Below are 17,168 nucleotides of genomic sequence, written 5' to 3'. Positions count from 1 at the left end.
CTCCCCCAAAAAATTTCTGCTCAAAAGTGTAAACGTTTAAAATGTTTAAAGATAATGAAAAGTGTCGATATCAAGTAGCTAATTCATTCTAACTTGAATGGTAGAATGGGGGGTGGGGGTGTCGGGGGAATGCAAGAATAGACAGAGTGCTTAGAAAAAATACTTTCCCACGGAGGAGTCGATATATGCAATAAACTTGCAGCAAAAACAAGGTTCAGTTTGGTTACAATCAAGTATTTTGGGGCATTAAATTTCACTACTTGAACCAGAGAAATGACATCCGTGATGGTTAGAAACTGGTCATGTTTGAACAATGCAGATTGTAACGTTACATGGATAACTAGGAATATATATTGTATTAATTTAAGGTAAAGAGAAATTTCAGGTTACTTAGCTTGGAAGTTTTTTTTTAGATTATTCATTCTTGAGCAGTTACGTTTTTTGGGACTTTATGACCATGCATATTGCACTTTGGCTGTTGGATTCATCTCCCTGGATTCAATAGGCTTTCTTATTCTGCAACCATGCTATTAACGTCAATTACTGTATTCTTGGCAATGATTCCAACATTTTCAAATCTAAAAGCTTTTTTTCCTGTTTTGCTTCTGGTTCTGAGCTGGATCTGAAATTTGCAACCTGATACATGCATAAAAATAATGGCATTCTACAGACTGTGTAGTGGCTAAGTTGAATGAGCACTTTCAGGAAACATGGAGTGAGTCAGCATGCAGATAATGATTACATGCAGCAATTCTTTCCATTTCATTACTTTCTGTGTTCTCCACAATGGAAGATATTGCTTATATTTTTAAAAGTAGAAGCCCAGGAGAAAGTTGAGCACGTCCACAAGATTTACAAGTAAAATCCGTCTTCATTTCCCTGAAGTGAAGGATCTCTTCCCCACATATGTTGAACTATACTTACTTTCAGGCAGGCAACAGGTTTATTCCTGTTTTCTTACCCAGTAGAATATTTGCTGTTTTACATTTTTTCACCGTTTTGCAATAATTTGGTAGTCTGCCATTGTTGGCTGGGCAACTGTGGGGAAAATTTGAACAGCTGACATGTCATGCAGTGAAGTCACGTATTTTGGGGAGTGGAAGTTTAAGACCAGGAAGCTAGTTTTTGGGTTGCAGAAGAATTAGTGGAAAACCCCTGGCAAAAATGAATGGTACTGCTTTTCCTGTAAAGAAGCCTAAATGCATTCACACCCAGGCTGAAGTTGTATGTAGAAGGTACATTCCAGATGCAGATTGGTCTATACAAGCATGCCAGATTTAGTTTGTGCACATGGCTACGATACATATTTGGAACATATTCTGCTTGAAGGGGAGGTTCAAGTGTGTTGAATATTAAAATAATCCAAATGGATAATCCCCAAGATGCACTGAAGGATCGATACTCCTGACCTCAAGGTGTTGACGTTGATATTTGATTGCTTTCCTTCTCATCTCACAGCTTGAGTTATTGGAACCTGAGTGTACAAGTATCACTGTATCCCACAGAGAGATGATGTACTAAACCAGATGATTGAGTAAATATGACAAATTAACTTGCAAGAAGCTTTCTTGAAGGTCTGGCTTTTGAGGCGACCCATCCAGGGCAACTAGATGATACTATACCCATTACGACTCTCTTTGGCTTTAACACTTCCAGCCTATCACAGAGCTTCTTTTTTGATATATGTTCCCTTTCCCAGCAGCCCCCCTCCCCACCAACCCCGTTCCAATGGCTCAAAACCTATTACTTTTCTATCTATCTTCTGTTCTGAGGTAAGGTCATCTTACCTGAAACATTGACTCTGTTTCTCTTCATAGATACTGCCTGACCTGTTGAGCATTTCTAGTACTTTTTTTTGTGTTGAATTTCATACGTGGCTTTTACACCCACCACCCACTGGCTCATTAACAGAGCTTTGCTGAAGACCTACCCCTGTGTAAATTCAGTGTAAAGTTGATTTGTGTTCTCTTTATTCTGAGAGGTGACTGCTTACATTCATCCACATTCAGAAACATTGAATTTAGTAATCTGCTTTTAATTAAGATGAAACTGTGGCTGCTGAAAACGAATGAACAGAAGGTGATCTAAGTGCTTCCTCAGTGTATTCAGATCCTGGTTTCATGTACCGTTTGCACGAACAAGTCTCTTGAAAAGAACTAACACTTTTGCTGCTTATATTGGGGAAGGAAGACAGCTTGTTGAGCAGAGCTCTTAAAGAGGACACTTTTGTTGAATCGGTTTTTGCAGTTTGAGAAGTATTAACTGGACAAAGGGTAAGGTAGAAAATGTGACCCGATACCAGCAAATGTGGTGCATCGTCAAGTACTTGAGAGTGAAAGAATTACTCTTTCGCGTTATCAACAGTCACAGATTGCAACTCTTTACGAGTACAATCACAGTTCTTGGTTTGAGTGAAAGAATTACCAGAACTGTTAAACTGATGATCTTAATTACTCAGGTGTTTAACATCAGTGCCGTGTTGAGTTACTAACATCATTACATTCAAATGATTGGATAATTCATAGGCTAAGCAAAAAAAAAAAATCACATTACCAGTGTTGTATCTCCAGACCAAACTATTGAGAAGTTTACTACTTCACATAGTGATGCTTTTTTAAGCCTAGAGCCTTTGGAGGAAAGTTAGCAAGGGCTAAGGTTTAGGGACATCCTGGTATGTTTTGATATAGAGCTCGAGTTTAATCATTTAAAACTAAGCAACTTGTCAGCACAGAGCAGTGGGAAGAAGGATTATCAGGAACCAAGTAGGAAAGACCTGAGGCCCTTGGTGACAGGGCAATGTCACCAGGTCCTATTAATGAGGCACCTTACGTGTCAATCATACACATAGCTGGAGTTTTACACAATTGCTCAGCTGAGGTATTGGATCTCAGAATCTGCTGCAGAAGATTGATGTAGTTCCAATCTGCCATTGTAACTGTCAGCTTCCCCTGTAGGATGAGAGAGATTTGGTCGTAAGACAGTTGTCAAGTACAAGTTTGAGCACCCTGACTTATAATAGCTATTTGGAAGTGCTTATTGTGACACAGTGAATAACACAAATTGTCGGAGTGTATTATCGTTTTTCTTCTTGACAACAATATGGACCCAGGCTGTGGTAGGAGGCTCAGAGCTCAATGAGCAATGGCATTCCTCTTCAGCTACATGACTGACGTCTGCTTTCTGTGTAATGGATGGACCTCTGCAGCACAGCTTTTGGTCTGCCTGTGATCTTAAAACGTTGAATTCCAAAGCCCTGTTTTAGATTAATCATCATCAGTTAATGTTTCACACTTTATATTTAGTACATTTTCTAAAGGAGGATGACAGAAGTTTTTATTTATTCCTGTTTAAGGTAAACCAAAAGAAGAGAAAAAGGACTCCTTTGGGGAAAAACTTGCAACTCAGATTATTAAAAATCTGCAAGTCAAAATAACAAGCATTCATGTGAGATATGAAGATGCTGTAAGTAGATTTTCATTTGCCTGAAAATTTTGTTTCATTTATTTATCAGTTGTACATAAATTCCATTTGCAGGTGTTCAGAGCCCACAGTTACAGTGCATGGTGTGTAAGGACAGGAAATCTGTTTCCTTGTGTGACTTGAGATCTATCAACATTATTGGAGATGAGTAACATTTTAACTTATTTTTGTTTCTAACAATAGATTTCTGTGTTTTTTTTTAAGATTACAGACTCTTCGAGGCCCATTTCTGTTGGTGTCACATTGGGAGAACTTAGTTTACAGGTAATCTGCATAAACAACTGTTTCAGTCATAGACTCATTATGGCACAGGAGGACATTGTTCGGCCCATTGAGTCTGTGCTGGCTGACTATAGAGCAGTCCAATCAATCCTATTTCCCCTCTCTATCCCCGTTGCCCTCCAAGTTTATTTCCTCAAGTTCCCATGCATTTCTTTTCAAGTCATTGATAGTCTCCATTTCCACCAGCCTCATAGGCAGCGTGTTTCAGGTCATTGAGTTGCTGCGTTAAAAACATTCTTCTAAATTTCCTGCTCAAAACCTAAATCTGTGTCCCCGAGTGTACTTGTGCCATCAACTAATCAGAACATCTTTTCTTCGTCTACCTTCTCTAAACCTGCCGTAATCTTGTACACTTCTATCGATTCTCCCATCAATCGCCCCAGTTTCACCAACCTAACCCTGTAGCTAAAATCCCTTCTCTCTGGAGCCATTTTGGTTCCAGTTCCTTCACTGTCGCTGGGTCAAAATCCTGGAACTCCCTCCCTAACAGCACTGTGGGTGTACCTACACCATAAGACGTACACCATATGACCTACTGCGGTTCAAGAAGGCAGCTTCCCATCACCTTCTCAAGGGCACTTGGGGACCGGTACCAAATATTGGCCTAGCCAGTGACGTCCATATCCCGCGAAAGAATATATTAAAAAAACCTCTTCTGCATCCTTTCAGGGACCTTCACATCCTTCCTAAAATGTGTAACCAAAACTGGACACAGCGCTATCATTGTGACCTAAACAGACCTTTATATACTTCCCTGCTTTTGTACTCAATGTCTCTATTTATGAATTGAAGATATGCTTGGCTGACCACTCTCAATATGTCCTATCTTCAAAGAACTATGCACATGAGCCTCCAGGTCTGTATGTCCCTGCACATTCTTTAGAACTGTGCCATTAAGTCTATATTGCCTCTCTTTACCCCTTCTGCCAAAATGCATCACCTCACACTTCCTGATATTAAATTCCATCTGCAATTTGCCTGCTATTACAAAATGATGCTGAGAGCATAATATGATTGTGATAAATAACTTGTGCATTTATTCCTCTTGGCAATTGTATTGTATTCCTGCAGCTGTGGTGAATCTATCTCATTCACTAAACCTCCACATATAAGTTGGAATTCCCTCCATTGCATGCAAGAGAAAAATACATTTGAATAAGAGTATTCTTCCTTCCAAAAAAAAAGCCTTAGGATGCTGCTGTTTTAATCTTCCATAATATGGCCTCCTCTCAAGGAGGGAGCTGAGTTATATCTAGTAAGAATCTGAAGAAGCTGTAGATTGGGCAGTTTGTAATATCAGAGGCAAATGCCATTAGGACAAGGGATTTAATTTTCGGGATTAATTGGAATGATTATTAATGGAAAAATGTTTTAAAATGTTTCTGGGTGTAATTATCATAAAGATTCATCAACATCATAAAGGGCTAATAATGCTTGCTGTGAAGTAATGGTGAGTTGAATCACCAAAGTGAGAGCAGCTTGGTATAAATGATCAAAATGCGTAACAGTTGAAAATCTAACTTGAAATAGAAAAGGAGAGGAATGCAATATGAACTGTTAGCTTCAGGCGATTTGAAAGAAACTGAGAATGATGCATTGATTCTATTGGATGAATAGGCACAGAAAGAAAATGGACTATGTTCAGAGATGTAATCAGGGAGCTGCATACCATGTGATCAACAAGGCATGTGATGCGATAAACTCGGAATTAAAAAAAAGGTCCTCTGAAATCTGAGATCATTGTGGTGTATGCATTTGGGGAGAAAAACAAAGATTGAGAGTATGCATTGAATAGAAAAGTGCTAAGTGGCGTAGATTAACAGGGAAACTGAGGTTTAAATAGATAAATTTCTTGAAAGTGCATGCGACCGGAGATAAAGCCATGAATAGCAATAACATTTGAATTTTATAAACTGGAATATGGTTGGGAAGATGGTCTGCTGAATGAGTCATCATGTGGGGAGGGGCAGGGAAGGTGGGTTGGTAAAAGGCACTGGTGTGAACCTCCAGACTGGGAAGTCTCTACACAGTTGCCATTGCTGCCAGTGAGACTGCAAATGAGACCTGTTTGGGGATTATGACCCACAGTTTGGAAACCCTGGGTTAAGCCATAGTTAATATTACTGTGTTCAGTTTTGGGTGCCCTAGTATATAAAGGACGAAGCCATAGACAGTCCACAGCATAGATTCACCAGGGTGATTCCAGGAGTGAGAAATGATAAGTACAAAGAGGTGAGAATGGTGAGGGAAGAAATGAGGCACTTTTAAAATGAGAAAATATGTCCATAGGATGATCAATTTTGTAACTTTTTTAGAGACTTATCTACCATGCTATTTAATCAAAACATGATAGCAATCTGACTCCACACCACATTAGAAGAAGATGAGGCAAATAATTGACTCTCGTACTCCAAATTGTATGCTGACAGTTTGAAAATCTCGGTGCAAATGTATTCCTTCCCATTGCCTGTAAACTTTGAAACATTACCTCGTTCAGCTTCCCTTCCTCCTGCGTGTGTTTCAAAACCCAAGCTTGGCATCATTAAGCTGTTTCTATTCTTCGTTGTGATGTCTGAAACCTTGGCCCTCCACCAAGACTTTTCTAAATAAAAGAGTTTTTTCATTCTGAGTCGAACCCAGCATTTAGTGTAACTGACTAGGAAAGGATGACTTTAAACTTAATTTAGTGGAGCTCCTGACATCTGAATGCTGAATCATTTCAGCCCGGATATTTGCCTGTTCGCATTTGGAGCTTTATTCATTATCAGTAACCACAAAACTCCAGATGGTAGGTCGAAAATCCTTGCAATAATATAGACCAGGAATTAAGTTCGAATTTAACAGATTAAATGAACAACAAAAGAACTACGGGCAGAAGCAGACATCTGACAAATTACTGGACTTAAATATTTAGCAGCACATGATGTTCCTGTAATATGCTTTAGAAGAAATATAATCCAGTTTAGTTGTCAGTGTTGTGTAATGAAACTGAGATCTGTGATTCATAGTCAGTAGAGTACTGGGAAGGAAACTCTCACTCTCAGGATTGTTATGTTGCATAAGGAGGCCATTTGGCCCATCATGTCTGCATTGGCTCTCCAAACGAGCAATTCTCCTAGTGCCATACTCATGCCTCCTTCCTATAACCCTGCAAATTCTTCCTCTTCAAATAACAGTCTAATTCTCTTTTGAATGCCTCAATTGAACCTGCCCCCACCATACCCTCAGGCAGTGCACTCCAGACCTTAACCAGTTGCTGTGTGAAAAAGTTTTTTTCTCATATTGCTTTTGCTCCTTTTGCAAATTACTTCAAATCTGTGCCATCTCATTTTCAATCCTTTCATGAGTGGGAGCAGTTTCTCCCTATCTACTCTGTCCAGACCACCACCACCACCACACCCCCGCCCCCCCACCCCCCACTCCATTGATTTTGAATATCTCTATAAAGTCTCCTCTCAGCCTTCTCTTCTCCAAGGAAAACAGCCCTAACTTCTCCAACCTGTCTTCATACCTGAAGTTCCTTTTCTGCACTCTCTTCAGTGCCTTCACAGTCTTTCTAAAGTGTGGCACCCAAAACTGAATGCAATACTCTAGATGAGGCCAAATCAGCGTCTTATACAAGTTCAACATAGATATGCATAGATCGTTGAAGGTGGCAGGACAGGTGGAGAGAGCAGCTAATAAAGCATATAGTATCCTGGGCTTTATTAATAGGAACATAAAAGTACAAGAGCAGGGTGATTATGCTGAGCTTATATAAGACACTACTTAGACCTCAACTGGAGTATTGTATACAGTTTTGGGTGCCACGTTATAGGAAGGATGTGAATGCATTGGAGAGAGTGCAGAAGAGGTTTACAAGAATGGTTTCAGGGATGGGAAACTTCAGCTATGAGGATAGACTTGGAGAGGTTGGGACTGTTCTCCTTGAAGAGGCGAAGGCGTTAAGAGATTTGATAGAGGTGTTCAAAATCATGAGGGGGCTGGGTAGAGTTGATAGGGAGAAACTGCTCCCGCTCACAAAAGGATCAAGAATGAGAGGGCATTGATTTAAAGTGATTTGCCAAAGAAGCAAATGTGATGTGAGAAAAAGCTTTTTCACACAGCGAGTGGTTCGAACCTGGAATGTACTACTAGGAACTGTGGTGGAGGCAGGCTCAATTGAGGCATTCAAGAGGGCATTAAATGATTGAATTCAAATAATGTGCAAGAGTACAGGGAAAAGGCAGGAGAATGGCTCTAAGTCATAATGCTCATTTGGAGAGCCAGTGCAGACACAATGGGCTGAATGGCCTCCTGTGCTGTAACATTGAGATTCAATAATAATAACAATTCAATAATAATACTATTTCTGGCTGCACCTTGTCTAAGAGGCTTAGGAGGCTATTTGTGGTCGTCTGGTTAAGGCGATGCATTTGCAGTGTTTGGGGTTTTCCCACGTGGTTCAAATCTGACCAACTGCCCTTCTAGCTGGGGAGATGGTGCAGGAGGGAGGGCTTTAGATTTCTGGGACATTGGGACTGTTCCTGGGGGCGGTGGGACCTGTACAAGGCAGACGGGTTGCACCTGAACCGGAATGGGACCAACATCCTTGCGGGGAGGTTTGCTAGTGCTGTTGGAAAGGGTTTAAACTAACTTGGCGGGGGGATGGGATCCTGAGAGGAGGTGCAGCAGGGGGAGCTGCACAGCCAAAATTAGAAGAGAGAGCAAGTGAGTTTGGAAGGCATAGAAATTATAGACCAGTTAAGGCACAAGGGAGCTTGGCAAGGTTGGATGGTATTTTAAGTAAGGAGTCTGACGAATGAGGCAGATGAGTTGAGGGCACAAATTAGCACATGGAAGTATGATGTCATTGCTGTCACAGAGACATGGTTGAGAGAGGGGCAGGATTGGCAGTTCAATATTCCAGGATACAGGGTCTTCTGGCGAGATAGGGAAGGAGGTGAAGAGGAGGGGTATCCCAGTATTGACCAAGGAATCAATTACAGCAGTAAGGAGGGATGACATCTTGGAAAGCTCCTCAAATGAAGCCATATGGGTAGAACTTAAAAACAAAAAAGGAGCAATCGCATGTCTATAGGCCCCCAAACAGTCAGAGAAATAGAACAGCAGATATGCAGGCAAATTTCAGAGAAGTGTAAAAATAATAGTGGGGGATTTCAACTTCCCCAACATTGACTGGGTTAGTCATAGTGTGATAGGTTTAGAGGGAGCGGAATTCATAAAATGCACCCAGGAGAGCTTGTTAAGCCAGTACGTAAAAGGCCCTACAAGAGAGGGAGTGACCCTGGACTTGATTTTAGGGAATGAAGCCGGACAAGTGGTAGAGGTATCAGTGGGGGAGCATTTTGCAGTTAGTGATCATAACTCCATTAGATTCAAGGTTGTTATGGAAAAGGACAAGGGTGGGCCAGAAATCAGAGTTCTAAATTGAGGGAAGGCCGATTTTAATAAGATCAGATATGATTTGGCCAGAGTGGACTGGGAACAGCTACTTCTAGGTAAATCTGCGTCAGAGCAGTGGGACTCATTCAAGAAGGAAATAGGGAGAGTACAGGGCCAACAAATTCTAGTAAGGACAAAGGGTGGGACCAACAAATCCAGGGAACTCTAGATGCTGAGGGATATACAGGATTGGATAAAGAGAAAAAGGGAGGCTTATGGCAGATACCGAGTGCTCAAAACAGCGGAAGCCCGAGAGGAGTATAGAATGTTTTGGTGGGGAACTTAAAAAGGAAATTAGGAGAGCAAAAATGGGGCATGAAGAAACATTGGCAGATAAAATAAAGGAAAAGCCAAAGTTATTTTACAAGTACATTAAGAGTAAGAGAATAACTAGGGAAAGAGTAGGGCCCATTAAGGACCATAGTGGTAATTTGTTTGTGGAGCCAGAAGACATAGGTAGGATTCTAAATGAATACTTTGTGTCAGTGTTCACAAGTAAGAGGGATGACATGAGTATGGAAATTGGGCAGAAGGACTGTGATGTAATTAAAGAAATTAGCATAGAAAGGCAGGAGGTTCTAAGTGGTGTGGCAGGCTTAGAAGTAGATAAATCTCCAGGCCCGGATGAAATGTATCACAGGTTGTTGAGTGAGGCAGGGGAGGAGATAGGGTCGCTGGCAATAATTTTCAATGCCTCTCTGGCCACAGGTGAGGTGCCAGAGGACTGGATGACAGCCAATGTGTTACTGTTATTCAAGAAGGGAAGAAGGGTTAAACCAGGGAACTATAAGCCAGCCAGTCTAACCTCAGTGGTGGGGAAACTATTGGAGACAATTCTGAGGGACAGAATTAATCTACACTTGGAGAGGCAGGGATTAATGAAGGACAGTTAGCATGGTTTTGTTAAGGGGAGGTCATATCTGACCAATTTGATTGAATTTTTCGAAGAGGTGACCGGGTGTGTAGCTGAGGGCGATGCATTTGACGTAGTCTACTTGGACTTCAGCAAAGCTTTTGATAAGGTCCTGCATGGGAGACTGATAATGAAGGTAAGAGCCCATGGGATCCAAGGCAATTTGGCAAATTGAATCCAGAATTGGCTGAGTGGCAGGAAGCAGAGGGTGATGGTCGAGGGGTGTTTTTGTGACTGGATGCCTGTGTCCAGTGGGGTTCCACAGGGATCGGTGTTGGGTCCCTTGCTGTTTGTAGTATATATAAACGATTTAGACTTGAATGTAGGAGGGTTGATCAGTAAGTTTGCAAATGACATGAAAATTAGTGGGGTGGTAAATAGTGAGGAGGATAACCTTAGATTACAGGAGGTTATCGACAGGTTGGTCAGATGGGCTGATCAGTGGCAAATGGAATTTAATCCGGATAAGTGTGAGGTGATGCACTTGGGCAGGACAAACAAGGCACGGGAATACACGATGAATGGTAGGACCCTGGGAAGTACCGAGGATCAGAGGGACCTTGGTGTGCATGTCCACCGGCCCCTTAAGGTAGCCGGACAGGCCAATAAGGTGGTTAAGAAGGCATATGGGATACTTGCCTTTGTTAGCCGAGGCATAGAGCGGTTATGCTGGAACTGTATAAAACGCTGGTTTGGCCACAGCTAGAGTATTGCGTGCAGTCCTGGATTCCTCGTTATAGGAAGGGTGTGATTGCACTATAGAGAGCGCAGAGGAGATTTACCAGGATGTTGCCTGGTCTGGAGAGTTTTAGTTATGAGGGGAGATTGGATAGCCTGGGGTTATTTTCACTGGAGCAGAGGAGATTGAAGGGGGACATGGTTGAGGTATATAAAGTTATGAGGGTCACAGTTAGGGTAAACAGGAATGAACTTTTCCCCTTGGTGGAGGGATCAATAACCAGGGGGCATAGATTTATGGTAAGGGGCAGGAGGTTTAGAGAGCATGTGAGGAAGAATTTTTTCACCCAGAGGGTGGTGGGAATCTCACTGCCTAAAGGGGTGGTAGAGGCAGAAACCCTCGTAACATTTAAGAAGTATTTGGATGTGCACTTGCAATGCCATGGCATACAAGGCTATGGGCCTAGTGCTGGAAAATGGGATTAGAATAGTTAGATACTTGTTTGATCGGCGCAGACTCGATGGGCCAAAGCACCTTTTTCTGTGCTGTAGACCTCTATGACTCTATGAGCTTAGCTTGTCTGTATGTGCTGCACCCTGCCCCACGGAATAAACGAGCTGAGTTCCACAGACCTGATGCTTCCACTGTATTTGAGAACCAGTTCAATTGGTAGTGATTTCATGCGTTAAATGCAACATGAATGGACAGCTAAGTTTTATAGTAGAATTCTTTGACAGAGGTAAAGATGACCTGTATTTTAATTCACAGATTTAATTCATAGATTCTTTACCATGCAGAGGGAGGCCACTCAGCCCTCGAGTCTGCACTGGCATTCTGAAAGAGCATTCTGCCTAGTCCCACTCCCCTGCCTTATGGCCATAACCTTGCACATGCTTTCTTTTCAGATGGCCATTCAATTCCCTTTTGAATACCTTGATTGAACCTACCTCCACCACCCTCTCAGGAAGCTCATTTATGCTTTATTAAATGCTCTCTCTCAACATGCCCTGCCATCTTCAATGGCTTATGTACATATACACTGACATCCCTCTGTTCCTGCACCTCCTTTTGGGTTTCTCCCTTCATTTTTTACTGTCTTTACATATTCTTCCTGCCAAAATGAATCACTTCACACATCTCTGCATTGAACTTCATCTACCACTTGTCTGCCCAACCCACTAACACGTCTATGCGCTTTTGAAGTTCAAGACTATCCCCATCACAGTTGACAACGTTTCAACCTTCGTCTCATCTGCAAATTTTGAAATCATGTCCTGAACACCACAGCCTAGGTCGTTAATATATACCAGGAAGAGCAAGGGTCCCAACACCGACCCCTGGGGAACTCCACTACAAACCTTTATCCAATCTGAAAGACATCCATTAACCACTATTGTTTGTTTCCTGTCACTCAGCCAATATCTTATCCAAGTGCCTACTTTCCCTTTTATTCTATGAGCTAGAATTTTGCTCTCAAATCTGTTGTGTGGCACTGAATCAAATGACTTTTGAAAATCCATATACACGACATCAACAGCATTGCCCTTGTCTACCTTCTCTGTTACCTCCTTAAAAAAATTCCAGCAAGTTAGTTAAATATGATTTTCCCTGAACGAACCTATGCTGGCTTTCCTAATTATCCTGCACCTGTCTAAGTGACTATTGATTTTGTCCCGAACTAGAGTTTCCAGAAGCTTCCCTCCCACTGAAGTCAAACTGACTGGTCTGTAGTTGCCGGCTTTATCCTCCCACCCCTTTTTGAACAAGGGTGTAACATTCACAATTCTCCTGTCCTCTGGCACCTCCCCTGTGTCTAAGAAACACTGAAAGATTGTCACTAGTGTCTCTGCAATTTCTACTTTCACTTCCCTCAGTATCCTTGGATGCATCTCATCTAGCCCTGGTACCTTATCAATTTTAATTAAAGAAAGCCTTTCTAAAACCACCTTCTCATCAATTGTAAATTCTTCTAGTATGCCAGTTACCTCTGCTCTCACCTTGACGTGGGTAAAATCTTCTTCCTTTGTAAAGACACGTAGAAACATAGAAAATAGGAGCAGGAGTAGGTCATTCAGCCCTTTGAGCCTGCTTCGCCATTCAATATGATCACAGCTGATCCTCTATCTTAACGCCATACTGCTGCGCTCTCCCCATACCCCTTGACGTCTTTAGAGTCTAGGAATCGATCTATTTCCTCCATAAATATATTCAGTTACTTGGCCTCCACAGCCTTCTGTGGTAGAAAATTCCACAGGTTCACCACCCTCTGAGTGAAGAAGTTTCTCCTCATCTCAGTCCTACTCTGTATCCTGAGACTGTGACCCCTTGTTCTAGACCTCCCAGCCAGAGGAAACTCATCCCTGCATCTAGTCTGTCCATCGCTGTCAGAATTTTATATGTTTCAATGAGATCCCCTCTCATTCTTCTGAACTTCAGTGAATACAGGCCTAGTCGGCCCAATCTTTCCTCATATGGACACTCCTACTCTCCCAGGAATGTCTGGTGAACCTTTTTTGCACTCCCTCTATGGCAAGTATACCCTTTCTTAGGTAATGGACCAAAACTGCGCACACTACTCCTGGTGGTCTCACCAAGGCCCTGTACTGCTGCAGTAAGACATCCTTGCTCCTGTACTCGAGTCCTCTCACAATGAAGGCCAACATACCATTTGCTTCTTAACTGCTAGCTGCACCTGCAGGCTTGCTTTTAGTGATTGGTGTACAAGGACACCCAGGTCCCTTTGTACATCAACATTCCCCAATATATCACCATTTAAATAATACTCTGCCATTCTGTTTTTCCTACTGAAGTGGATAACTTCACACTTATCCACGTTATACTGCATCTGCCAGGTATTTGCCCACTCACTGAACCTGCCTAAATTGTCATGAAACCTCTTAGCACCCTCTGCATCGCTCACGTTCCCACCAAGTTTTGTGTTGTCAGGAAACTTGGAAATATTGTGAATAGCTGTGGCCCAAGCACTGATCCCTGCAGTACCCCGCTAGTCACCGCCTGCTATTCTGAAAAAGACCCATTTATTCCTACTCTGTTTCCTGTCTGCTAACCAATTCTCAATCCATGCCAATATATTACCCCCAATCACATGTGCTTTAATTTTACACACTAACTTCTTATGTGGGATTTTATCAAAAGCTTTCTGAAAATCCAAATACCCCACATCCACTGGTTCTCCCTTATATATTCTGCTAGTTACGTCCTAAAAGAACTCCAATAGACTTGTTTAGTACCTCCACTATTTCTCTTGCCTCCACGTATCCCTAATTGGCTCTACTCTTTCTTTTACCATCCTTTTATTATTTACGTGCTTATAGAAATCATTGGGATTCCCTTTTATGTTAGCTGCCTGTCTCTATTCACACACTCTCCTTGCTTTTCTTATTAGATTTTTCACTTCCCCTCTGATCCTTCTGTATTCAGCCTGATTCTCCATTGTATTTTCTACCTGACATCTGTTGTACGCATACTTCTTCCTTTTCATCTTCACCTCTATCTCTCTCGTCATCCAGGGCGCTCTGGATTTATTTATCCTACCTTTCCCCTTCAAGGGAATATACCCTGACATTGCCTGCAATACTTTTTCTTTGAAGGTGGCCCATTGTTCAGCCACCATCTTTTCAGCCAACATTTGATTCCAACTCACACGACTCAGGTGCAATCTCATCCCATCGAAGTTGGCTTTCCCCCAGTTAATTCTCCCTGCTCCGGACTGTTCCTTGTCCTTCTCCATGGCCAACCTGAACCTTGTAATACACTGGTCACTGTCCTCTAAATGCTTTCCCACTGATATTTGATCCACTTGGGTCTGGTTCTGGGGAATGAGTTGGCCCAACAGTGCCTGACCTCTCGTTGGACTGGAATCATACTGCTGCAGAAAATTATCTTGAACACATTTCAGGAACTCTCGCCCCATTGTCCCTTTGAACTATTTCTATCTCGGTCTATATTTGGATAATTGAAGTTCTCCATTATAATTACTCTATAATTTTTGCACCTCTCTATAATTTCTTTGCAGATTTGTTTCTCTACATTCCTTCCACTAGTTGGTAGTCCATGTGCTACATAGATCAATGCTATTGCACCTTTTTCTTTCCTTACTCTAGCCAGAGAGATTCTGTCCTTGACCCCTCTGGAACATCCTCCCTCTCTAGTACTGTAATTCCATCTTTAATCAATACTGCCACTTCCCTCTCCTCCCTTTCTTCCTTTCCTGTCTCTCCTAACCATCTTGTACCCAGGAATATTTAACGCCCAGTGCTGCCCTTTGAGCCAGGTCTCTCTTATAGCAATAATATAATTCCATTTGTCAACCTGTGTCTGTAGTTCACCAATCTTATTAACCACATTCCATACATTCACATACACGTACATTAACCCTGATTTAGGCTTTTTAACTTTTCCCCTTAATCTGACCCCATCTAATGATTTACTACTGCCTACTCTAGTTCTATCAAACTCTCCAAGTATTCTATTTACCTTGATACTACTCTCTGATATATCCTCCTTATCAGTTAATACTTCTCTACTTCCCACTGCCAGTTTTTCTCCTCTCCACTCTGAATTTCCCCTCAGGTTCCCATCCCCCTGCTAATCTCGTTTAAACCCTCCCCAACAGCACTAGCAAACCTCCCCGCGAGGACATTAGTCCCAGTCCTGTTATGGTGTAACCTGTCCTCATTGTACAGGCCCCACCTGTCCCAGAACCTGTCCCAATCAGAAATCTAAAGCCCTCCCTGCTACTCTATTTCTCCAACCATGTGTTGAACGATTCAGTTTTCCTATTCTTATGTTCACTAGCATGTGGCATTGGGAGTAATCCTGAGATTACTGCTCTTGAGGTCCTGCTTTTTAATTTCCCTCCTAACTCCTTCCCCCAAAACAATGTCCTGCAGCTGCGTTCTGACACCCTTGACCCTAGCACCAGGGAGGCAAGTACCATCCTGGAGTCATGTCTACTGAAGCATAAGCGCCTATCTGCTCCCCTAACTATGGAATCCCCTGCCACTATAGCACTTGCACTTTTCCTCCTCCCCTCCTGTGCAGCTGAGTCACCTGTGATGCCAAGAATTTGGTTCCTGCTGCAGTCCTCTGAGGAAGCATCTTGCTTATCAGTATCCAGAATGGAAAAGTGGTGAGAGAGTGTAGGAATCCCCTGAGGCTACCTGCCTGTTTCTCTTAGATATTCTGGTCTGTCTCATTCCCTCTCTGCCTGTGTACTACTTAGCTGTGGTGTGAGCTGCTCTCTAAACATGCTATCTATGTAATCCTCAGTCTTGCAAATGCACCACAGTGACTCCAGCCACTGCTCAAGTCCAAACCTCATGTTTCTGCAGCTAGTGACACTTCCTGCAGATGTAGTCATCGAGGGCACTTTCTGCCTGCACGACTTGCCACATCTCGCAAGATACAAATTCCACATGGCCAAGCTGCACTGAGATATCTTTAACTTTATATAAAGTGTTTACTACAGTATGGTACAAAATAATAACCCTCTGTCACTCACCAATCATCTCCTCTTTGCTGAGTCTGGAAAGGGCATATGCTTGGTAACCAATCAACTGACAGGACTCCTGTGACATCACTTTTAGATTTTATCTGTAAGCTGCCGACTCTCTCTCTCCGCTGCTCTTTGGACTCTCTTTCCGAACTCCCGCTACTTTATGAACTCTCTTGTAGTGTTTAGTTAGCTTAATTTAATTACTTTCTTAATTCACTTTGAATAATCCCAAGTATACCACATCTCTTTGCCCTGTGCACCGAATTCCCACGTGAACCTAATTTGCTACTCACTCGGTCTCCACCTCACTCCAGTGTTGTCGCCTGTCTCCTCGCACGCCCCTTACTCTGTATGTATGTTAGTATTCCTGTATGTTGCAGTTGTGTCTTCAGGAGCAACAGCATTGGAGAATAAGCAAAACAACATGCCTCTTTGCAGAGCCAAGGAGCACAGCTTCACTCAGTGGTTTTAGTTTTTTTTTCTTCAGACAATTGTTTGACTAACTTTGATTTTGGATTATTTTAGTTATGCCAGAGATTTTGTTGATGTGAAGTTGAAGCTACTTTTTACACAGCATGTGAAACACTGTTTGTCTCATGGGGTGTTTAAACACTTTCCTCGGGTAACTGAGACAAATGAACTTTGCTATGGCAATATTGTCTGCTGACTTCTATGTTTTCATGTTGATGTGTTATGAATGCAGGGTTGAGTGACCTTAGCAGCCTTTTTTCAAGAAATTATAATATTGTATTACTTTCTATTCCCAATCAAAATTATATATGAAGGAACTTTAAATGTCAACATGGAGCACATTGTTTAATTAAGTTAATAACAGGCTTTCACTATACTTA

The 17,168-nt window shown here is 42.1% G+C and overlaps 1 protein-coding gene across 2 annotated transcripts in view; it reads left to right on the top strand.

Annotated features, from left to right (window-relative positions):
* vps13c (vacuolar protein sorting 13 homolog C) overlaps nt 1–17,168 on the top strand; it is a 350,466-nt gene that overhangs the window by 55,054 nt on the left and 278,244 nt on the right. For both annotated transcript variants that reach the window (XM_078532613.1, XM_078532615.1), the window contains 2 exons: nt 3,353–3,462; nt 3,685–3,744. In XM_078532613.1, coding sequence (XP_078388739.1) covers nt 3,353–3,462; nt 3,685–3,744 — 170 coding nt within the window. The remainder of the gene's footprint in view (nt 1–3,352; nt 3,463–3,684; nt 3,745–17,168) is intronic.

Source organism: Cetorhinus maximus, chromosome 30 (genome assembly GCF_964194155.1).
Source record: "Cetorhinus maximus chromosome 30, sCetMax3.hap1.1, whole genome shotgun sequence".
Taxonomy (NCBI): Eukaryota; Metazoa; Chordata; class Chondrichthyes; order Lamniformes; family Cetorhinidae; genus Cetorhinus; species Cetorhinus maximus.
This window is presented reverse-complemented; position numbering and strand designations above follow the sequence as displayed.